This window comes from Schistocerca americana, chromosome 2 (genome assembly GCF_021461395.2).
Source record: "Schistocerca americana isolate TAMUIC-IGC-003095 chromosome 2, iqSchAmer2.1, whole genome shotgun sequence".
NCBI classification, from domain to species: Eukaryota; Metazoa; Arthropoda; class Insecta; order Orthoptera; family Acrididae; genus Schistocerca; species Schistocerca americana.
Genome location: NC_060120.1, coordinates 395,244,544 through 395,270,614, shown reverse-complemented (window position 1 = coordinate 395,270,614; position 26,071 = coordinate 395,244,544). Strand labels below are relative to the sequence as shown.

The 26,071-nt window shown below is 40.5% G+C and overlaps 1 protein-coding gene across 2 annotated transcripts in view; it reads left to right on the top strand.

Annotated features, from left to right (window-relative positions):
* Positions 1-26,071, top strand: part of LOC124593712 — a 163,640-nt gene that overhangs the window by 126,132 nt on the left and 11,437 nt on the right. For both annotated transcript variants that reach the window (XM_047132020.1, XM_047132021.1), the window contains exon 6: positions 15,269-15,434. In XM_047132020.1, the coding sequence (XP_046987976.1) occupies positions 15,269-15,434 (166 nt within the window). The remainder of the gene's footprint in view (positions 1-15,268; positions 15,435-26,071) is intronic.

The window sequence follows — 26,071 nt, the reverse complement described above, 5'->3', positions numbered from 1 at the left end:
ATAAAAAATTGAACGGTTATGTGATGACCGTCATATTTGAAAAATCATAAAAAGTGTATGACTCTTTTTATACCTAATTTAACATTCAAAACAAATTTTCTAGTAATGTGTTGTACTAAAGTAAGTGCTCATATTAAACTACATACATGTAAAAACAAAGATGATGAGACTTACCAAACAAAAGCGCTGGCAGGTCGATAGACACACAAATGAACACAAACATACACACAAAATTCAAGCTTTCGCAACAAACGGTTGCTTCATCAGGAAAGAGGGAAGGAGAGGGAAAGACGAAAGGATGTGGGTTTTAAGGGAGAGGGTAAGGAGTCATTCCAATCTTGGAAGCGGAAAGACTTACCTTAAGGGGAAAAAAGGACAGGTATACACTTGCGCACACACACACACATCCATCCGCACATACACAGACACAAGCAGACATTTCGTGTGTATGTGCGGATGGATATCCCTAAGGTAAGTCTTTCCGCTCCCGGGATTGGAATGACTCCTTACCCTCTCCCTTATAACCCACATCCTTTCATCTTTCCCTCTCCTTCCCTCTTTCATGATGAGGCAACAGTTTGTTGCGAAAGCTTGAATTTCGTGTGTATGTTTGTGTTTGTTTGTGTGTCTATCGACCTGCCAGCACTTTTGTTCGGTAAGTCACATCATTATATTAGCATATTGTTAAGTAGATTACTTCAAAAATTCTATTGTTTTAAGGTGGTGCATAAGATCATTGACTTTTTTTCGTAAGTTTAATGAACACAACACATACACATAACAGAGGCTTGAGTCATCAGTGGTATATTCTCCTTCACTATTTACAACAGTCTGCCAACACTGGGGTGAGTTTTTGATTCTCTGAATGTAGAAACTGTGTGGTTTTGTGGTGAAGAACTCGTTGAGGTCAGGTGAATAAGATGGGGTGTGAGATGACTTCTCATCACAACCTCTGTATGGTGTTTTTTGTCAGTCTGGCAAAATTGTGATGGGTGTTATCGTGGAGTAGCATCACTTCATGCAATCTTCCTGAACATTGTTCTGGGATTGCATCTGCAAGACATCTCAGTTGTTGTCAGTAAATGTCAGCAATGATGGTTACACCACGGGGAAGCACAACACCATCGCAGTTCCACAAGATGCATTACATTATCTTCTGTGGATGCGTGCAGATCTTTGTATGGGGAGTTGCTGCTTTGTTTGGGCTCAACTATTCCTTTATTTTCCTTATGTTAGCATAAACACAACATTCTTTGTCACCAGGAACGATACAGGTGATGAGGAGCTAGCAGAGATGCACATATGACCTCCCGCTGATTTTTGTGAGTTTGGCTTAGAGCTTGTGGTACCCATACACCCAATTTTTGAACTTTCCCCATTGCTCACAAATGTCTCACAATGGTGGAATGACCACAGTTCATTACATTTGCCAGTTCTCGAGTATACTGACATGAATCATTCTGGATTAATGCATTTAAGGATCTGCATCAAACACCAAAGGTCTTCTTAACATAGAGAATCACTACTGTCAAAACAATCCTCCTTAAAATGAAAAAGTCATTTTCTTGCCATACTTTGCCTAGTGGCATTATCCCCATACGTGGCACAAAGTGTCTATTTGCCTCTGCTGCTGCTGTCTCCCCTAAATTGAACTCAAGAAGAAGAATATGTTGGAAATGTTTCAATTTCTCAACTTTTCACCCCGTTTTCTAGTGTCCATAGCTCCATTCACTATCTCCTAATGATACTATGTAAACTGAAATAACAACAGTGAATTGTGAATAAAAAATGACATTCGATAAATAAACCAAGAGCAACTGTATCAACACGCAATATAAAAATGCTACAAACTTATGCATCACCGTAATAGATCAGATGCTCAAGGAGTTTGTTTGTAACACTTAGAAGTGCTTTTGGACAGTAGTTCTCAATTTTTGTGTGTCTTTATTTGGTTTCAGTGTGGCTGATACTTTTGTTTTTGTTATCAGAAGCGTAAGGTTTCCTGTTTGTAGGGTGTTTGAGGAGGAGTCTGTAAGCCATTCTACTGTAGCTGGTTTATTGTGAATTACAAATCCAGGGTGTATTCTATCAAATCCATCTGCTTTTCTAAGTTTCAGACTTTTCATTGCAGCTTTGGTTTAATTATCTTAGAATGCATTGGAGAATTTAGAAGTATGTATAGCAGATCTTCTCTTGGTCTTCAATTAAAATTTGATAACCCTTTTGAATTACTTGTCTTTTGTATGCTTGGAAACTGATACTAGATGTACAGCAAAATCATTCAAACTGATGGCAGTTTCTGATCTTTCGATTGCAGGATTTGATGAAAATAGTTTCCTAATAATAGACCAGGCTTTTTTGCTAGAGTGGGTGTAGTCTAAGGATTCTGTTGTTCTCTGACAGGTCTTTCTTTGACCCTGATCCAAGAATTGGAGGAGACCTATTGCTTTGTCAGAGTTTGGATGTTACTCATATTCTCTTAGATGTTTCTCATCCTCTGCACTCCAACCAGAGATATAATCTTTGTGCTATGTGGTATCCTGTAGGAATGCATCACTAACTGCACTTTTAATAATCCCAACAAATTTACTGTACAGGGCTATTACAAATGACTGAAGCGATTTCATAAATTCACTGTAGCTCCATTCATTGACATATGGTCACGACAGACTACAGATACGTAGAAAAACTCATAAAATTTTGTTCGGCTGAAGCCGCACTTCAGGTTTCTGCCGCCAGAGCGCTCGAGAGCGTAGTGAGACAAAATGGCGACAGGAGCCGAGAAAGCGTATGTCGTGCTTGAAATGCACTCACATCAGTCAGTCATAACAGTGCAATGACACTTCAGGACGAAGTTCAACAAAGATCCACCAACTGCTATCTCCATTCGGCGATGGTATGTGCAGTTTAAAGCTTCTGGATGCCTCTGTAAGGGGAAATCAACGGGTCGGCCTGCAGTGAGCGAAGAAACGGTTGAACGCGTGCGGGCATGTTTCATGCGTAGCCCGTGGAATTCGACGAATAAAGCAAGCAGGGAGCTAAACGTACCACAACCGACGGTTTGGAAAATCTTACGGAAAAGGCTAAAGCAGAAGCCTTACCGTTTACAATTGCTACAAGCCCTGACACCTGATGACAAAGTCAAACGCTTTGAATTTTCGGCGCGGTTGCAACAGCTCATGGAAGAGGATGCGTTCAGTGCGAAACTTGTTTTCAGTGATGAAGCAACATTTTTTCTTAACGGTGAAGTGAACAGACACAATGTGCGAATCTGGGCGGTAGAGAATCCTCACTCATTCGTACAGCAAATTCGCAATTCACCAAAAGTTAACGTGTGTTGTGCAGTCTCACGGTTTAAAGTTTACGGCCCCTTTTTCTTCTGCAAAAAAAACGTTACAGGACACGTGTATCTGGACATGCTGGAAAATTGGCTCATGCCACAACTGGAGACCGACAGCGCCGACTTCATCTTTCAACAGGATGGTGCTCCACCGCACTTCCATCATGATGTTCGGCATTTCTTAAACAGGAGATTGGAAAACCGATGGATCGGTCGTGGTGGAGATCATGATCAGCAATTCATGTCACGGCCTCCACACACTCCCGACTTAACCCCATGTGATTTCTTTCTGTGGGGTTATGTGAAAGATTCAGTGTTTAAACCTCCTCTACCAAGAAACGTGCCAGAACTGCGAGCTCGCATCAACGATGCTTTTGAACTCATTGATGGGGACATGCTGCACCAAGTATGGGAGGAAGTTGATTATCGGCTTGATGTCTGCCGAATCACTAAAGGGGCACATATCGAACATTTGTGAATGCCTAAAAAAACTTTTTTGAGTTTTTGTATGTGTGTGCAAAGCATTGTGAAAATATCTCAAATAATAAAGTTATTGTAGAGCTGTGAAATTGCTTCAATCATTTGTAATGACCCTGTACTTGTTATAGGTGGGTTTGGTCCATCTAACATTGGAATCTCAGCAATATTGGGAAAGGTGACACATTGGGCCACAGACAGGCATAACATTTAGCTTCCAGCCAAAGCCGTCATCAGAAAAGAGTACACACACACACACACACACACACACACACACACGCACAAAAGCAAGCACATACATGACCACTATCTCTGACAGCTCGGACCAGAATGCAACTGTTACATAGAATGAAGGGGTGTGTGTGGGGGGGGGGGGGGGGGGACGAGAGAAATGAGCACTGCCTGTCAGAGTGTAGAGGAGCAGAGAAGTGGAAAAGACTGGTGGGTGCGTTGGCACAGAGTGGGGCTCAATGATGATGAGGGGTCGCAAACTGAGAGTAGGTGATAGGTCAGAGGGATCAGAACTTTTTGGAGGGTGGGTGTGGGCACAGTAGGTTACAGTTCTCTGCACCCAAAATCATTCCGGCATCAACCTACTGTCCCCACACCCTCCACCCAATAGTATCCGCCACCTTAGTCCTACCAGCTCATCCCAGTTCACATCCCCTCACCCTCATTGTGCACCACTGTCTGCCAACACAACCACTAGTCTTTTCTCCTTTTCTGCTCCCCATCCCTCCTTCATACCCTCCCAATGCCGTACCTGGGAGCCTTGTCTTGCTAGCATCTAGTCCCTGCACGCTCTGCCAGGCATTGCTCACTTCTCCCCCCACCCCCCCCCACCCTCCCTCCCCCCACCCCCCCACCCTTCTATTTCTGCCCCCTCCCCTTCCCATTCCGGATTGCTCCTGCCGTTAGAACGGAGTTGCGTTCTGGCCGAACATTGCCTTCTGGCTAGAGATAGCGGTCATGTATGTGTGTGGTTTTCTTACTTTGTGTGTGTGTGGTGAGTAGCAGTTTATGTTTTCATAATATTGTATATAAAGAGTAGTTATTTTGGCTTAATTATTTGTATCATCAGCTCATGTGTAGCAAAATACAAGAGAAATGAAAAGGATTTGGTAAAACACACACACACACACACACACACACACACACACACACCACTAGTATGCAATGCGTTGGGTGTCTGCCTCATCTTATTTGTTACATCTTACTTGTATTAGACTTAACTTTACCTGTAGGGATCTGGTTGAGAGGACTGTTATTCCCCTTGGTTCTCATTAGAACAGTGGTTCCCAACTTTTTCAAGACCATTACCCCTGTGTGCAGTCAGATTCAGCTAGTAATCCCCTCCCCACTGCCACAACTACCATCAGCATTTAACTAAACTTTAGAATGAGAAAAGAATTTTGCTTGAACACTTTCATTTTTAAAATGATGAAAGATAATTTATATTTATTTTTTGTAGTTCTTTTATTAAACCATGAACTGATGAGTCAGTTGTACTGCTTATTTCCAACAACCTTTTTTTGTAAAATAAGGAAGCCTTTCTCAGTGCAGTGTGAGTGCTAACTACAACTCCTCCTGAGGAAATAAGTTAACTCTTCACGTTGAAGGTAGATACTTATTACAGAATGTTTTCCTTGCGCCACTCCCCTCCCTGCTGGCACATGCTTCACCCACATGTTGCACCCCAATTAAACCAGAACAAATTAAAATGTGTGCACTACACTTAGGCCTAATATTTGTAAATCACTTGTTTGCCGGTCTCCTTACTTCTGAGCTGACAGAAATTGGAAGCGTATAGGCTGCCAATGCTTTGTACCTAACCACTTGCCAGTAGTAATAATAATACAGTGTAGTAAAAACTATCCCACTCGTAGGCACAGGATTAATTGCCTGCAGGAAGTTTTTGTGCTTGATCACGGACTTCACCTTCCCTAACAGCCAAGACTCTATTCTTTCTATTTGTTGTTTCCAAATAGACTTCACGCACTGCTGAACACACATGCACCAATCAATCAGGGAGGACACAGAAGGAACAGACACATTCTGGGAGGAGCTAGAAGATATCCTCTCAAAGGTACCCAGCAAACACACGTGGGGAATTTCAATACCCAGCTGGTAAGCAAAGAAAATATTAATTATTATTGTGTACTACACTGCTCAAAGGAGAACCAACTGCAGTGGAGAGGGACTAGTGGAGTTATGCAATCAGCCAAGTGCTATCAAGCACTTTACCAAAAAGCAGGAGAGCCGGACATCTCCAGATTCAAACCTCGGTGTTTTCCAAATTGGCCATGTCGCCTTTGCACAGAAGGTGGAACAGGAGATCCAGAATGTAAAAGTTCTGATAAATGCCAATTTATATCACTACCTTCTAAATATTGAAGTTCGACTAATTCCAAGAAATGCCAAGAAGGTTACTCCCAGAAAAAAATTATAAGTTTGACGGATACAAGGTAAGGAGCAACCAAGAATTTACCAACAAGTTGGAAACTTCAAATCCAGAGAAATGGGAACAACTACAAGAGACCATAGTCAGAGCAGGTAAGGAGACTGTCCCAACAGCTAAGACAAGATGTTAGGCAGAAATTGAGTTGCCATAAGAATGAAGCAATCTAGGTCAACTTCTAAACATGAGAAAATAACATTCCTAACTTGTATAAAATCTTCAAGCACAATCTGAACAAATATCCCCCTGCCTCCACCCCCCGAGCCATCCTACAGCTCAATGATTCCAAAGGGAAACTAGCCGTCAGCGATGAAGATGATTGCTAGTTTCTAGTTATTTACTTTGAATGTCTCCTCGACTGTGAGGTCTCAAAGGCCACATTCATTTATAAAAACAGTCCATACATCCACTCTGATTCACTCCTCCTACAAAGGAGGATGTCAGGAAGATCATCCAAGCGCTGAAGGACCACACGTATTACAATGGTCGGTTGGGCCAGACTTTCCTGTTTAGGGCCAGAATGCAGAGCTTAACCTTACCTTACCTTACCTTGCCTTACTTTATGCTATTAGTACATGAATCTTACAGTTCACTGTCTAGGCTTTGCAGATGATCTAGTGATCTTTTCAGACTCCCTGAATACAGCAACAAAACATCTTAACCAACTGAAGGCATAGGCAATGAAGGCTGGGCTTCAGATCTTCTTTTACAAGGCACTTTGTGACAACAGGGTGTATACGGCACGGGAGATCCAGGAAAAACCCGGGAATTTTTTCATACGGGAGAAAACTGGGAATTTTTTAGAATTCTGGGAATTTTTCATTGTTTTAGTTTTCAGTTAAATTTTTGTAATTTTGGCTGATAAGAATCGATACTCCAACAAAGGATATCAAAGGATATTACTGTGTCCCTCTACTGCAGAATAAAACATGAACGATGTTCATGGGTGGGGGACCCGGGCTGTCAGCCACGGGTGGCAACTTCACAGGAGGGGGGGGGGGGGGCTACAAATTCGTATTCTTGAGGAAAGAAAAAAAAAAAAAAAAAAAAACACGAAAATAAAACTTCAGTTGAAAAGGAAATGCGCTACATACAGCAACAAAACACAGTGCTCATACAAGCGTCTGCCAGCAGCAAAATGTGTCAAGAGGCTTTAGGAACACTATGCAATGGTTCATAACAAATTGCCGACGATGAGTGCAACGTCACAACTGTTTACATTAAATTCATTCAAGCAGTTGCGACCGGGCTCATACACATGCGCAGTTGAGTTGCGTATGAGTAGTACCTTCTCCCCCGCAGAAGTTTGGCTGTTAGCTGTATAAGCAGTAGCAGCAAGCAGCCAGATGCGACACAGAAAAATTTTACTGGCGCGCCCAAGCTGCCAGATTCATGCATGCACAACAGGCCCGGATGTAGAGGTAGGAGGAGGAGGAGGAGGAGGGGGGGGGGGGGGCGGGCTGTTAGCCACGGGTGGCAATTTAATGAGGGAGGGGGGGGGGGCTACAAATTCGTATTCTTGAGGGAAAAAACCTTGTTTCACAAAGCGCCTAGCATCCAGCACACATTGGTCTAGCGATTATTCATATGATTTTGAAACGCATCCCTGTTGACTTTTTTAACATTTTTGAACACATTCCTTGTTGATTTGCGAATGAATCATAATTTGATTTTTGAATGGGTGCATAGTGTACATGATGTCTCTGCCAAAGGAACCCCGGTTGCATCTAGAAATAAACTTTCCTGCAGACCAAAGGGGACAGGACTGTACAAGCTGAATGGAATTTTGCCAAACGGACGAATGCCAATCGCTGTTTTTGTGTGGTTGACTGGATTTGCACATGATCAGCTTTGTTATAATTAGTAGCAAAATCCATAGATTCAGACTACCAGAGTGGAAATAAATGCAAACAGGAATAACAGATAAGAGAGATAACATATTATCTTCTCGGTGTCTCCAAGAAAAAGAAATTTTGACAGAAAAGTTTTGGCCAGATCGCTACCCTAGTAAGGGCCAGTTGTACAGTCTCGGCTAGCAGCCGCTTACGTTCTTTGTGGGAGTAACGCGGAAAATGCATTGTACGAACACGTAATAACAAATGCCTGACCGGAGAATAAACGCGTGATAACTAAACTGATGATTGTGGCGGGGTTGGTGAAATTAACCGGAGAATGAGTCTTGACACTGGCAGAAATAGTTACAGAATTAGTGATGACTAGATTGTTTGTTAGAACGAGGAAGAAGAAGAAATGGGGGCATCACACAAATTATGGAAGAATGTGACAATTCCAAATTTAGACAAAATACAATAAAGAGTGTAAATTTTATGAAAAGTTCTTGTTCTCCCGGTTACAAAAATCTCATCTAGTATTAATTGCGAGTTTTTTTTAAAGAGGGGCAGGATGTCAAACCAGCCGACTGGGAGCAGGGGAGTCACCACAGGACATTTCAATTTCCACTGTCGTGAATATAATTGTACACGTTTGAAATCCAAGAGCGTGATGTGCGATAGAAGAATGCTGTGTGCAGATGCGTGGCACTGCACTTTGGCACACGTAAGACCAAATAACGTGTCTTACATTTTCTTGACCATTTTTGCTTTATTATGTATCAAACTGTTCAGAAAGGTGTGCACTACAATATGAACGTTTTTTGAAAAGACAGTTTTTTTTTAATTTTTTGCGTCCTGTCTCAAACGCTTGAGGGGCGGTTTCATAAATATCGTAGATCTGGGCCAGATGCGCAGAGCAGTCTGATTGTAGTGGGGAGGTGGGTAGTCTCCACATGACCCTTGTTTACGTTTAGAGATTTTGCTGTTGCTCCTGCTCATGTCAAATTAAAACAATAGAGATTTCTACGGCCGGGAGCTATCAAGTGAATTAAAATACATTCAATAATTATGAAGGGCTGAAATGTTATTAGTTTCAGATCTTATTTTATTTCCACCTTTCTGTCAGTCGAGCATTAATCGCCTTGCAGAACAATGAAGTTATTTTTGTCGGTTTACTAAAGAATTTGGGCTTTTATTAATCTTTTCTGCTGAGACAGTCAATTTATTTAAAACGAAGTGTTTAATTCCGAACTTTTGGATAGTTTCAACTGTTCACTGAATTTCAAGTGCTCGTTTTCACCTTCTAGCACGTATGTCATTATGCCATAATAAAGAACCAAATGCTGAGGCCTACTTCATTGGGAATCTGGACACACGAATGTGCACTGCAAGCCAAATTATGCATTTTAGTATGCTTCATGAAATTCCGATGCTCTTGGAGTATCCTCTGATGTCTTTTAGGACATAATGTAAGATCTTTTAATGTACGAACGTACGGGTTTCCTACATCATCGTAGCTGCGCAAGTGCGGTGACACTTGTTATCTGGCGCTCCCTGCTAACTGCTGAAACGAACCTATTTTTAACAGGTCGCGGGAAATTATTGCAAATGGTGGTTTGAAAAGCGTTATACTTTCAAAGTAAATTTCCTTTTACACAAGATGAGCTATGTGCGAGAATGTACAATGAATTTCTTAAATCAAAGAGCGTTTGACTCTCATTTAAAAATAAATTCTTTGAGGACGAGCCATTTAGAAGAATTTCGAGCCCAGAAGATCAAACATTTGTGTTGTTATTAAACATTTTACTGGCTCATTTGTGTGATGTATCTTAAAGGGTAACATGAGCAAAAAAATCAACATTATATGTGAAAGCTTAGCTTCTCTTGCAGCTTATTAATCTATAAGTAGTGGAGAGCGGGTGTGGTAATTACAATGATAAATAATCACTTGCACTTCCGTCAGTTGCTATTGAACACTTTTACTCTCACATTGTATACACAATGTATGTAGCATGGAGCACGTACTACAGAGAACTGATCTGGCAAAGATCAGTTGTTTTCGCTGCAGTAGGGTAGTGTTATTATTGGGGGGTGAACCAGTGGTTCTACGTCCCCACAAATCTTCGAGACCAATATTATATATGAAAGCGTTGCTTTTCTTGTAGCAACACTATGTATTTTAATTTAAACCATTAACTTTTCCTATTTGTGTGTTCACACTACTTAATCGTGATGTTGCTAATTGACTGACTACATCATGAATTGTTCTCGGCTGGCGAGATCACATGACATGAGCTGTGACTGGCTTATAAAAGAGCACTGCAGTCTCAATTCCCATGCTTTGGAAAGTAACATGCAGCATTTGGTGGAATTCCCAATTATACTTTCGTAATACAAAAATATGCAGTGTACATGTTGCTGCACATCAAAGATCTTTTCAAAACGTGTTGTACTTCATAGATGGTGCAAGGAAGGTATCGGTACATTCATTTCACAAGCTGTAACCTCCACCACATTGTGTCATGCATTAATGCCAGTATTACAGTCCTATGAATTAGTGACAATGATGATGATGATAATAATAATAATAATAATAATAATCTTTTAAAAATAATATATTCTCATGAGTGAAACAATTTAAACCCTTTTGCCCCTCAGAAATTTTTTTTTTTTTTTTTCCGTCTACTGCTTGAGAGTATCCTTAATAATCTAAACAATGAAACCCCTTTCAGTCAGTCAGTCAGTGAAAGCTTGAACACCCAGCTGATAAGGCCATATGGAATGCTAATACTGCTGACTGTATTCTCTGCTAGGCTTCAACACCCAGCTGATGTGGCTATATGGAAGGCTAATACTGCTAACTGTATTTTCAGCTAAAAAATGATGCCATTACCTTTACTTTTGAAAAAAACCACTGGGCGAACATTTGAGAACACCTGCCCCATCCTAGGTATGAACAGTAAGGGTCAGAAGTGACAGGAACTCTGAAGTTTGTGTCTGCTTACCACAGTGCTGTGCAAAACTTGAGGACGAAAGTAAATTTAACATGATGTGTACTGCCATGCAGCATAGATCTATGAGACTTGAGTCATACGTAGAAAGAACTGATACAGTATAGTACAGAAGGTAAGGCTAACAGAAATGACACTTTCATTCAAAGAAAATAATTACACTGAAGTCAGTGTGAATCATTATGGTCCCATGGGCATTAAAAAAGGCAAGGCATAGTTCTTAATAGGGTGTGTGATTCGTTATGGATGGCACGCTTCTTAACATGCTTCCATGCTGGCCAAAAGATTGCTAAGTGGGGCATTTGGACATGCTGCAGCATATCTGCCCAATGCATCCCACACTTGCTTGATGGGATTTAAGTTGGGGGGATGAGAAGGGCAGTCCATTCACCAAATATCCTCTTTTTCCAAGAGCTCCTCCAACTACACTGTTCGATGCAGTTGCGCATTGTCATCCATAAAAATGAAGTCAGGGTCAAAGGCATCCCAAAAAAGATGCACGTCGGAAAGGAATACAGTATTGCAATACTGTTGACTAATGGGTGAACTATATTCAAAGATTTGCAGATCAACCCATGCATCATTATGCCTATCCACACCTGGATTACCAAAATGACCATCTTTCATAATGTTCCTGGGCACACTGCATACCCTCTTATGATGAGAGGTGGGAACATGTAATGTCAGTGTATAATCCCCCTTGTGCAGGAACTCACAAACATCTCAGTCATTGACTTAGAGAAAGAATCAAAGAATATGGGAACCTGCATAATGATGAACTTAATAAATGACTCAGTTTCAGACTACTAAAAAGGAGTCTTTTTTTTTTTAACATAGCACTTTTGACCCAATACATAGTTTCAATGTTCAGTCACTTTAAAGTTGCCTTGGCCTTAATGAGGCATTACAATAAATGTAATCTTGACACAGGTTCTTCTCAATTGATCTGTAGCATGGCCACATATGAGCATACGGAGATTCATGCGCACCTCAGAGTATGTGTTAATTCTTTTCTACATCTACATCCATACTTTGCAAACAACTGTGAAGTGCATGGCACAGAGGAGCTCCCATTATTAGCGTTTCTTCCCTATCTATTTGTGCATGGGAGTGGATGCTTAAATGCCCCTGTGTACACAGTGATTGTCTAATGTTATCTTTGCTGTCCTTGTGAGAGTTGTTGTATATCCTTAGATTCCTCAATTAATGCTGATTCTGAAAGCTTCAAAAATAGGCTTTCATAGAGTACTTGTCCGCCCCCGGTAGCTGAGTGGTCAGCGCGACAGACGGTCAATCCAAAGGGCCCGGGTTCGATTCCCGGCTGGGTCGGAGATTTTCTCCGCTCAGGGACTGGGTGTTGTGTTGTCCTAATCATCATCATTTCATCCCCATCAACGCGCAAGTCGCCGAAGTGGCGTCAAATCGAAAGACTTGCACCAGGCGAACGGTCTACCCGACGGGAGGCCTTCGTCGCACGACATTTCCATTTGTAGAGTACTTGGTGTTTATCCTATAGGTCAAACAAACTTGTCACTATTAATGCTGTCCTCCTTCTTATATGTTCAATATCCGTGTTAGACTTCTTCACTATGGGTCCCACATAGTTGAGCAATATTCTAGGATGGGCCTTATTAGTCTGCTTTGTAGATTAACTACATTTTCCTGGTATACTACCAATGAACCAAACTCTATCACCTGCTTACCATGACTGAATCTTTGTTATGGTTCCATTTCATACCCCCACAAATGGTTACTCCCAGATATTTTTGTAAATTGACAGTTTCCCAATTTGAAATGTTATCAAGAAATGATGAATATTTGTGCAGTTTTTTTTCAGATAGTAATTCATTGCAGATAAATGCTTTAACTGCTGTCCATGATTTATCAGCTGGAGAATTTCTCTGTATTGTAAAGAGCATTTTAAAACTGTACCTTACCATGCATGAAATCCTTCTTCAGTGTTTTTCTTTATGCGACCCTTTTTGAAATTTACCAGTCATGATTTGTTCTCATGTTTCATGAATTAAAGTTAACGATGACTTCTTTACATGCCTTTTCTTTGTTGGCCAAAGTAACCTTAACAGTTTTTCCAGTTTCAGTTATGTCCTGAAACTCACGCCATACGATTTCTAGCTGTAAATCTTTTTCTGCTATGGAGACATATGAAGAGTGCACTTTCTTCTGATTACATACCTTTATTTTTACAATATGAAACCATTAATGATAAGTATTATGTATCTACAACATACAATTGATATTTTTGGCCAGAGTGTGCTATAGTCTTATCAATAGCTGATTTAGTGGTATTGCCCAATATGTTTCATGCTAATTTCAATCAACTCAGAATCTCATTCATTGTTCCAATTTTAATATTGCCTAATAAAACAAATTTATGAATCAGGTTCATTTTCTGAACTATGGTCAAAATTGATCTGCATTCTTATTTTCCTACACCCATAAAATCTCCAAGAGGACAAGCTATAACAAAAATTAAATTATAAAATGAATATGTAGAGCAGAACCTATTAGTGCTGAGGCAGCTGGAAAGGGATGTGCACTCCTTCAGTAGTAAATATCTCTTACATTATGCAATTAGGGAACTAAACTTTCAGACACAGACAAGCTCCCCTTGCCTCTGTATAAAAGATACTGATCTTAAACCACTGCATACCCAATGTTAAGATGTTGTAGCCTGTGAGGAAGGATGATCTGTTATACAGTTATGTACACGTAAAATAATAGTGCGTTCTCTTCATATAATGTTTCATGATCTTTTAAGCTGATGATTTATGGACTTCATCCAACAACTCCTTTGTTCTCCATCTCCTGCTTTGAAACTGTAATGCAATCATGTGTATCTATTCTCTAAATGCCACTGTCCAATGGAAGCATCCCATGCGAGGGAAGCACTGACACTAAACTCAAATCAAGCGAAGTAGAGCTCAAATACAAGCCTGGTTATGCAGGTTTAGATCTCCCGTGGTGTTCTTAAATTACTTTGGTCAAATTCTGGATAGGATTAATGGAAAAAGAAACACGGGACACAAACAGCCATACAAGGCAGCATGCTGATAACTTTTTTTTTAATCATGCATTCAAGAATGATACCCCCTTTTCTTTTTACAACAGTTGGTCCTAGGCTATGCTGGTATATGTATTGAAGCTATTACTTTATGAAGTATGCCTTTTGTAGAGAAAAATTTGGTAAAATCTACAAATCGGGCACTAGTAAGCATATTTGTATATTCTCCCTGTGGAGTTCTCTAAGTAATACTGTCTTATCACTTCCACTAGCTCCTGAACACTTATGGCACAGCCTACAGTCAATAACTCCTTATGTATAACAACAAATCTGTTTGCAGCTTTCTATGAATAAACTATGCCATTCAAATAAAGGCCACTTTCTCCATTTACACCTTGATTAAAATAAGAAAAGACACTTTCGAGCATGGGAGAGGGTGATGTTTTTGGTACATGTTTGTTTGGGACTTTCCATTCTGGGTATATTCACATGCTTCCTATTAATGTGCAGTACTGCAGGGTGGTAATAGTCTTATCACTTTCCTGCACACTTTCGTAAGTTTAGGACATTCCGTTGCATAAAATAAATGTAACACACAGAGAAACAACACAAACTAATTGTAATTGCTATGTTACGGTTGTGGGCATAGTTTGCAACTGAGGTAGTAGAGTTTGACAGCTGTTAACAGAATAAATGATGTGGCCATAGTCATTCTCTGATTGTTGCTATGGTACCTGTACTGTTGTCAACTAACTGTCAGTCATTTAACTGCTAGTTTTTGTAGCCTTTTCAAGGACAGTGTATACATGGATCTGGAGCATGAAATTGAAGCTAATACTTTAATCCAGGATTCACATTCATATTTGCTCTCAAAGAGCTTGCTGTTTTTGTAATTTATTTATGCACTCGAGATGCTTTTGATTTGGAATTTATCATCCAGTCTTCTAGATGGAGAGATCTTATAAGTAATATGTGCTAAATGTGCTTGAGAGGAAACTCTGAATTTGAGCTTAATGACGAAAGTCTTCCTTTATTATTTAAGGAGCAAAATGTTAAAGTACTGAGAAATCGCCCTTGAAAATATTGATTTTGAATGAATTTTGATAAATTACATTTTTCTCTTTACAGGATCCATATTACAAAAACTAAACATATTTAAGGAAATTCCATGTGACACGGTTCCAAGTGCACATTCTGATACTAAACTGAAAATAAACTATGACATTTATCTTCCAACAACAAAATTTAAGAAATCTTCACCATGCTTACCGGATTATAGGCTGTGCATAATTGGGTAAGTTAAGTTTTTTATGCTAGTCGTAATTATTTGAGTATACTTTCATACAGCTCAATTTTTTAAACCTAAGCTCACATGATACCTATTTGTTTGTTAAGATATTACCTTAATTTTCTGTATTGAAAATGAATGAAAATGTGTACTTCAATAATGTTGATGTACTGAGTACTAGCAATCCACAGAGGTTCCTCACTAAGTATATATAGCTGGATGCCTTGTTTGTAATATGTAGTATGTACACAAACCGTCCTCGAAAAAACTTTATCAAAATCCTGAGGAAAAAACATGGTGGGAGAATGTAATTTGTAATAAGCGCAGATGAATAAAGTAACTTTCTTTTGTGTAATTCTCACAATGCCCACAGAACATATTGTACTGTTCTACTTGGCCTCCTGTAAACAGCATTCTTCCAAAAAGCTGATTCTAATGTTACGGTGGCCATATTGAGCATTAATTGACTATGATTGCTTCAGAAATATGAAAAGGTTTTTCAGAGACCACTAGCAGCCACAAAATGTGTTGACACTTACATCAGTTATTGAAGCAATATGGTTTGAGGTATAAACCTTATATTCAGGCTACACTGGCAGTACAAAAAAAATTAACAAAAGTACATATAGATATTAAAGTGTTTTGTAAAATCTTGGTGTCTGTTGTGGTCATCCTGAGGAGAAAGTGAAGGATAACATAACAAGAGGGAGTATGTACTTCATAAGTTGATTTGCAATTCACATAAAAAATTTAAATAATCTCTTGTTTGGTTCATATGAAATGGCAGTCTTTTTGTGGTTTGTTCAGTTACCTCCATAGCTATTTGCAAATTTGTGAACAATGAGTGGTTCCATGAAACCATAGTAATGGAGGAAACTGAACACACCACAAGAAGATACCCATTTCATATGAACAAAGTGAGTGATCACATAAAAAAAAAATTATGTGAACAGCAGACTATCATGCAACACACACACAAACGCAACTCTCACACTCATGATCACAGTCTCTGGCAGCTGGAGCCAGACTACAAGTAGCAGTGCATTATGGGAGAGGCAACTGGGTGGGGGGTAAGGAAGAGGGATAGCAGGGTAAGGGGGGGGGGGTAGTAAAGTGCTGCTGGGGGCATGCAGGGAGATGAGGTGAAGAGTAGGGCAGCTAGATGCAGTCAGGAGGTTAGATGGGGAGCGGTGGAGAAGGGGGGGGGGGGGGGGGTCAGGAAAAGGAGAGAAGTAAAAAAACTGAGTTTGTTGGTGGAATAGAGAGCTGTGTAGTGCTGGAATGGGAGCAGAGAAGGGGCTAGATGGGTTAAGACAATGACTAATGAAGGTTGAGGCCAAGAGGGTTCGGGAATGTGGATATATTGCAGGGAGAGTTCCCTCCTGCGTAATTCAGTAAAGCTGGTGTTGGTGGGAAGGATGCAGGTGGCACAGGCTGTGAAGCAGTCATTGAAGTGATTGACATCTTGTTGGGCTACATACTTAGCAGCAGGGTGGTCCAGTTGTATTTTAGCTGCAGTTTGTCTGTAGCCATTCATGCAGACAGACAGCTTGTTGGTTGCCATGCCCACATAGAATGCAGCACAGTAGTTGCAGCTTAGCTTGTAGATCACATGACTGGTTTCACAGGTATCCCTGCGTTTGACGGAATAGGTGATGTTTGTGATTGGACTGGGGTAGGAAGTTGCAGGAGGGTGTATGGGACAGGTCTGTCATCTAGGTCTGTAACAGGGATATGAGTCATGAGGCAAGGGTTTGGGAGCGGGAATTGTGTAGGGATGAATGAGTATAATGTGTAGGTTCAGTGGCCAGCAGAATACCACTGTGGGAGGGGTGGGCAGGATAGTGGAATGAAGAGAGGTAGTCGAAACCCTGGCAGGCATTGTAATTCAGTTGCTCCAGTCCTGGGTGGTACTGAGTCATGAGTGGAATGCCCCTCTGTGGCCGGATGATGGGGTTTTGGAAGGTGTTGTGTGACTGCAAAGATAAGGTATGTGGGATCTGTTTGTGTACAAGATGGGAGGGTAACTACAACCTGTAAAGTCCTTAGCAAGACCCTCGTCACTACAGGTGTAACGGCCACAGGTGGCTAGGCTGTATGGAGGGGACTTGGTATGGAATGGGTGCCAGCTGTCAAAACGGAGGTATTTGTGGTGGGTGGTTGGATGGTTGGTAGGTTTGATGTGGACAGAGGTACTCATATAGCGATCTTTGAGGTGGAGGTCAACATCGAGGAAGGTGGCTTGATGGTTTGAGTTGAACCAGGTGAAGTGAATGGGGGAGAAGGTGTTGAGGTTCGGGAGGAATGTGGATAGTGTCGCGTATCCCCATGCACTTTGATTTTATATACAGTTTATGTTGCATAGCACTTTAAGTAAACTATATGTTGATTATTGTTGCGGCCACAAAAGATAAAATGTAGTTCTCGCTACTGGTTTCTGTAGTTGAAAATTTTAACTTTGTGCCCACTGATCTATTATGTGGGGATACACACAACACTAAAAGATTTCCTGCTGTGAATGTTTGATCTTTAATTTGCAAGACTATGTTCTCATAATTCTGATCTGGCTTGTTAGAAATGGAACACTGTATCATTACTGTAATTGATTACGAAATTAAACATGTCTTCCTCTACTTTCGTCTCTGAAATGCACTGAAAATTACTCTTATTATACACACAGAAGTTACAGTATACAGTGTTTGCCAAACATAAAAGGTGCAGTGGATTTTTTTAATATTTGAACACTATTAATTACCACAAGAGCATGAAGCTAAAAATGAAAATTGATTTTAATGTTATTAGCCGGACCAGATTTCAACACAACAGTTTTCGATATCACACAAGTGAAGTTTTAGCACTCTGATTTACGTAAATTATTCACGTCACTGATATTGTACATGCAGTTGCCCACGTCCATCTGAAAATAACATAATGAAATCTACAATTCTCCTCTAGGATCTCCAGGAAGGTGAAAGAAATAATTTTAATTTACCATTATCTGCGTCCTTAGTTGCGAGAAAACTGCTTTCATTCAATTATAGTTTGAATTAGCCACAGCAATGGCTTCCGCAATCGTGGCACAGCACTGCATCACAGAAAATTCTAAATTTGCTTTTTTATACATCAGCATCCAATGGCGTCTTTCTCGATAGAAGAACAAAAGAAAGCTAACTAAGCGTTCGAGGGAGTGTCACAGGCTCTTACAACATTCACGGCTACAATATGACAAGAGAGAGTAATGTCTAAACCTCCACTACATGCAAGCAATTTAATATGCTAATATATATCTTTGTTATATTTTTAATTATCATTGTCTGCTTCGGTTTCCACACTCGCCGATCACAGATATTATTTGCAAAATGCTCATACATAATATTACACAAACATAAAAATGAAAAATAATTATTTCCTTTTCTACAGTATCCAAATAATCAATAACTGTTCATACAAAAATGAAATATAGTAACGCAGATTCCCTCCCCCTCCCCCCCCCCCCCCCCCCCCCCCCACACACACACACACACACACACACACACACACACACACATATTACACTGATTTTACAAATGTCTTGCCAGGAGGTGTCTCAGTAGGGTGTCCTCACCCTCGATCCAGATCATGAAGGTGTCATCAGTGAATCTGAACCAGGTGAAGGGTTTGGGATTCCGGGTGTTTTGGAAGGATTTCTCTAGATGGCCCAGGTTGGCATAGGGTGGTGCCATGCAGGTGCCATAGCCATACCCTTGATTTGTTTGTAGGTAAAGCCTTCAAAGGAGAAGTAATTGTGGCTGAGGATATGGTTGGTCATAGTGACTAGGAAGGAGATGGTTGGTTTGGAATCCATCGGGCATTGGGAAAGGTAGTGTTCAATAGCACTAAGGCCATGGGCATTAGGGATGTTAGTGCATAGGGAGGTGGTGGCGTCCTGGGTGGGTTTGTGGACTTTAGGAAGCATGTAGAAGGTAGGAGTGCGGGGAGAGGTTCTGGGATGGGCCTGAAGATTTGAGGAGAGACTGGAGATCCTGTTGGATTTCTGGAATGGGGTCACTGTGGCAGGGTTTGTAGGTGGATGAATCTGACAGCTGGCAGAGTCCTTCTGTGACGTAGTACCTGCAGTTCAAAACAACAGTGGTGGAGTCTTTGTCAGCAGGCAGGCCTTGTTGATTTGTTACTGCAGCATCAAAGGTACAATTTTTAATAAATGAAAAGCACCAGTTTGCTTTTGTTCTACAATATTACTTTTATTGTTAGCCGGTTTTCAGCTTACAAGACCATCTTCAGACATTTATATAATGTCTTAAGATGGCCTTGTAAGCTGAAAACCGGTTAACAGTAAAAGTAGTATTGTAGAACAAAAGCAAACTTGTGCTTTTCATTTATTATAATGTTGTTCTACCAAGAACCAACAGAAGCTTACAGGGCTGGAAAGAAATCCAATGTGCACTCGGTTTGTCTGCCGGGGGGGCCTCATCCAAGATGTGGAGGCGGCCTTGCCTGCAGCTATTGAGTGTACGGGGTGCAGTCGTCTGCAAATAGTTGCTCACATCGGCACCAATGATGCCTGTTGCTTGGGTTCTGAGGCGATCCTCAGTTCGTACAGGCGGCTGCCGGATTTGGTGAAGACCGTTGGCCTCGTACGCGGGGTGCAAGCAGAGCTCTCTATTTGCAGCATCGTTCCCAGAGTGGATCGGGCTCCTTTGGTTTGGAGCCGAGTGGGGCATCTCTACCAGAGGCTTCGTCGACTCTGTGACGGTCTTGGCTGCAGATTTCTAGACGTGCACTATTGGGTGGGGAATTGTAGGACGCCCCTAGATAGGTCAGGGGTTGCACTACACAAAGGAAGCTGCTACTCGGATAGCAGAGTACTTGTGGCGTGTACATGAGGGTTTTTTAGGCTAGGCAGTAGTGCGAGGTGTCCTGATGAACACTCACTAGTCGACATGCAGGCAGGGAAATCAGGACGTGCTCAGTGTAAAGACACTTCAGCTATCAAGGTCCTAGCAGTAAATTTTCAGGGTGTTCAGAATAAAGTTCCTGAATTTACTGCCCTCCAGGAAGCATGTGGCGCGCAAAGTATTCTCGGGACTGAGACCTGGCTGAACCCTGAGATAGGAAGTTCTGAAATATTTAGTGAGGGTTGGTACGTGTATCGGAAAGACAGATTAGACACCGTAGGAGGTGGTGTCTTCATTGCAGTTGATAGAAATATTGTGTCTACTGAGGTCGAAGTAGAGCGTGATTGTGAAGTTATCTGGACACATTTAACAGGGCAGGGGAAATAAAGTTAATTGTGGGGTGTTATTACCGGCCACCAGGTTCCACCGTGACAGTTCTAGAATGATTCAAAGGGAGTCTACATTCTGTATCGCAGAAGTACCCAGATTATGCTACATTAGTCGGAGGCGACTTCAAACTACCTAGTATAGACTGGAATGTCTATGGATTCATTACAGGTGGTACAGACAAGCTGTCGTGTGAATTACTTTTGAACACATTATCTGAAAACTGTCTTGAGCAGCTAAATCGACAGCCAACGCGTAATGGAAATATTTTAGATCTGGTAGCCACGAGCAGACCAGACCTCATCGACGGTGTCAGTGTTGAGATAGGGATTAGTGATCATCATGTTGTCATTACGACTATGGTTACGAAAGTTAAAAAGACAGTCAAGAAGGCTAGGAGAGTATTCTTACTAGAAAGAGCAGATAAGCAGTTGTTAGCATCCCACTTAGTAAATGAATCGACTTCATTTACTTCCGGTATGATGGACGTGGAAGAATTATGGGCGAATTTTAAACACATTGTAAATCACGCATTGGACAAGTATGTGCCGAAAAAGTGGGTTACGGATGGAAAAGACCCACCGTGGTTTAACAGCGCAATTCAGAGACTGCTCAGGAAGCAAAGGCAGTTGCACTCGCAGTACAAGAAAGATCGGGAGAATGAGGACAGGCAAAAGTTAGTAGAGATTCGTGCTGCTGTAAAAAGAGCGATGTGCGAAGCATTCAACCACTACCACCGTCATACCTTAGGAAAAGATCTTGCTGAAAACCCAAGGAAGTTCTGGTCTTATGTAAAATTGGTAAGTGGGTCGAAGGCTTCCATCCAGTCACTCACTGATCAGTCTGGCCTGGCAACGGAAGACAGCAAAACAAAAGCTGAAATTTTAAATTTAGCATTTGAGAAATCTTTCACGCAGGAGGATTGTACAAACATACCGCAGTTTGAGTCTCGTACAGATTCCCTTATGACTATATCTCTCTGACCCCTTCATAAGTCATACTATCTATGACCCCATTGCTCACAGCTTTACTTTGATTCCTGCCACAGGGTATCAAAGAGACAAACTGTCATAGAGAATGCAGCGTATGGAAACATGGGATATGCTGGAAGTATGCTCAGATAACTGAAGTAGTTAAGGCGACTGTTCCTGACAAGCAGGAAATCTAGGTTTAAGCCCTGGTACAGCACAGATTCTAATGTGTCACTAATAAGCAACATCTTCATGCTTAATGCAGCTGATGCCAGAGAGTCCACAATTGCAAATAAATTTCTTAAATCTAGTACAGCTGCAAGATTGATCTGTTTCTTCAGACAATGTTCAATATAAGTTGTTTGTAATTGTAATCTTTAGGTATTTAGTTGAATTAACAACCTTTAAATATATGTGATTAATAGTGACTTCAGAATTTTTGCCAGTGATGCAGTTACCTATAATGAAATACTGTCTGAAAGAAGGAGCATATACATTTTGTCAGATACTGATGATTTCAAAGTGGTGCAAAGATTGGCATCTTGCTTTAAATTTTCAGAAATGTAAAACTGTGCACTTCACAAAATGGAAAAATGTAGTATCCTACGACTGTAATATCAATGAGTTACAGACTCAACCAGTTTGTACAATATATGTGTGTAACACATTTGTAGGGATATGAAATGGAATGATCACTTCAATTGTGGGTAAAGCAGATGGTAGACTTTGATTTATTGGTAAAATACTGGGGAAATGCAAACAGTCAACAAAGGAGATTGCTTACAGATCATCATTCTAGAATATTTCTCAAGTGCATGGGACCTGTACCAAACAGAACTAACTGGGGATATTAAATTTATACGGAGAAGAGCAACATGAATGGTCACAGGTTTGTTTGAGCCATGGGAGAGTGTCACAGAGAGGCTTTTGAAGATAGATGTAAACTCTCCCGAGAAAGCCTACTTACAGAGTTTCAATAAACAGTTTTAAATGATTACTATAGGAATATACTACAACCCCCTTCATATCGGTCATATAGCAATCATTAATACAAGATTGGGTTAATTATGGCACATACAGAAGTATTTAAACAATCGTCTTCCATGCTCAGTATTTGAGTGGAATAGGAAGAAACCATAATAACCAGCACAATGGAATGTATCGTCTGTCATGTGCTTCACAGTGATTTGCAGAGTGTAGATGTAGATTTATTGCGTAACCAAAATTTAAAAGATTTATTTTAGTACTCATACGGAGGATCTCACACTTTTTATTGTTTAGAGTCAGTTGACACTTTTCGCGCCATACATATATCTGATCTAAATCATTTTGCAATAAATGGTAAACGACAGCACCATCTGCAAACAGTCTAAGAGAGCTGCTGAAATTGTCTCCTAAATCATTTATGTAGACTAGAAACAGCAGTAAAAGAAGGAATATCAGAGTTTAAGCCACTTGCCTACAATAACAATTACACCCATCTAGCAGTTGCTTGTATTGCGGTACAGTGATGGGTATACCAGTCACAGCACTACAGACGCATCATGCAACTGTTCTACAACTCGCTGCTTTCTGTAATAGGTCTGCAGCCATACATTAGATGGCACCAGTTATACATTTATGAAATTGACGCATTAATTCGAGCTTAAATTTATTTTGTGTGTGTTTTTTGAACTCAGTGAGTGGCTCATCCTATGAAGCAGAAGAAAGTGATTTTAGTGATTAGAGTAATGGTACAGACTATGTTACTGCAATGCATCATTGAGAGATGGAAACATTAGTGGTTTGGTTAATGGGATAACTTGAATTACTTGTTAAAATGTGGTGGTGCAAGAAATGTGTACCAATGTGGCAACAAAGTGCACTGTGGACTTATGAGAACTTATGTCAAGGAATATTCACTAGCTCCTGGACATAGTAATGCTAAATGTAAGCATAATTTACCACATACTAAAACCAGGACCCGCGAGGGTGATGTCAACAATGTTCCAGTTCAATGTGGCAGAGCAGCTCTTGAGAATGTAACTCTCCCTCTCTACAGTTGTAAGGGATGATCAAGCAAGACAGAAAAGCCACAAAGCTCCAAGCCAGAAGCGAGAGACATTTTCTGTGAAAAGAAAGCCAGCTCAAATGAAAACTGCTCCTGTTAGAAGGTGATCAAGGGTATTATAGGAAAACCTGTTTCGAGTGTAACACATGTAAAGTTGTTCTCCATGTGGACAAATTTATCACAATATACCATGCTCAACTAAACAATGTGTGTACATTTATGAGAAATGAAAAATGATTCACTGTGTACCATAAACTGTGTTTGTATCATTATAGCTTAAGTCCTTAGAACAGATATATTATTTCATGTTTTGTAAATCTTCATGTATATGTGAAAAACAAAAATATATGGTAAAAATAATCATATTACTATCACAGGTCTGTTCTCAGAAAATCGTACCATCCCTTCAACAACAAGGTCATTAGAGACAGAGCGCAAGCTTGAATTGAGAAAGGAAATCAACTGTGCTCCTTTCAAAGGAGCCATCCCAGCAGTTGCCTTACGCAATTTAGGGAAATCACGGAGAACCTGTATCTGTTTACCTGGATGGGATTTGAACTGTGGTCCTTCAGTCAAGTCCACCTCGCTTTGTGGGAACAGTAGAGGGCATGGAATAGGCCCTTGGAGAATCCATCAGTTACTACAAACTGTGACACCTTTCTGGCAGTAAATCACAAATCCTGTTACACAAATGTGACAATATTCCATACAATTTGATTAGGAGCTGCTTGGGAAGAAAGGCGTCCAAAGCCTGCTGGAGATTTAGAAATATGGAATCAGTTTGAGATCTCCTGTCAGTAGCACTCATTACTTTGTGTGAATAAAGAGAAATTTGTGCTTCACTAGAACAATATTTCCTGAATCCATGGTGACTAAGTGTCAACAGATCATTTTCTTTGAAGTAGTGATAGAACACTGTACATGTTCCAAAATCATAGTGCAAATTGACGTCAGTGATAATTTTTATAATTCAGTGGATTACTTCTATTTGCTTTCTTATGTATTGGATGCTGGGGCTATTGTGAAATATGCAACTGTGTGTTGCTTATGCAGTTGAGCCTGGGCAGAGCCACTGTGATTACCCAGAGGTACCTCACATAGAGACTGTCCCACAGTAGCCCAGAATGACTATAACACCAAGAAGAAATAGCTTCTCAGCTTTTGGCTCAGTGTGTAGTCTTCTTTTCTTTAATTTAATGAGTCCAATGTACAGTACAGTCGCCAGTTACAATAACACTTTCAGCAGTCCCATATCCTTCAAACCATAACTGTAGTAACCGCTCAATATAAATCTTACATTTATTATGTCAATAAAGGGTAGGTGTCATATCGGAAACATAATACAAAGAACCAAAATCTTTATTAGCATCTTCACTATTATGATAGGTTTGATAAGCAATAACATTACGGGGTTCAAAACTCTCCAAACCAGAACAGAAGTAGTACCATTATTCCTTACAACTGCTACTATCAGCCAACCATTACCAGTGCTCAATGTATCATTGTTAGCAATACTAAAATTAAGGTTACTTATAGAAAAACAGGTTCTATCAATTAGACAATGGGGAGCAAGTCCTTTCAGCTTTTTCATGGCAGCATCCAGAGGTGTACCAGTCTTCAGCTCGATATTATCAATATCATTACAAATGGGAAATGACAGACGTCATCTTAAAGTCTCCTATAATGGCATGGTGTGGTTGTGGCTCATTCAGTGCAGTTGCCTGCGCTAAGTGCACACAGAGTGACTTGGTTCCCACATTTTATTCGCGCTTATAAGTTCGAGGCCAAAGTGGTTGCATAACAACATGCCTGCTAGTGGGCAGCATTGTGGTAAATCTAGGGATGCTGGGACCATTATAGAAAATGTTTGTCATTTCCTGTTTATAAGGATACTAACAACATCGAGTTGAAGACTAGTACATCTCTGGATGCTGCCAAGAAAAAGCTGAAAGGACTAAGGAATAGTGGTACTTCTACTGTTCGTGGTTTGGAGAGCTTTGAACCCCATAATATTATTGCTTATCGTATGTACCATGTTGGTGAAGTTGCTAATAAAGACTTTGGTCCCTCATATAATGTTTTCAATATGCCACTTACCCTTTATGAACTTAGTAAATGTAAGATTTGTGAAGGGGAGTCTGCACAGTTATGGTTTAACGGACACGAGACTGGAAATTGTTGCTCTAACTGGTGATTGTACTGTGTCTTGGCATCATTAAATTAAAGAAAACAAAACTACGCAAACTGTGAAAAGCTGAAAAAAGATTTCTTCTAGGTGTTTCAGGCTCTCTGGGCTACTGTGGGACAGCCTCTACATGAGGCACCACTGGGTTTTCACAG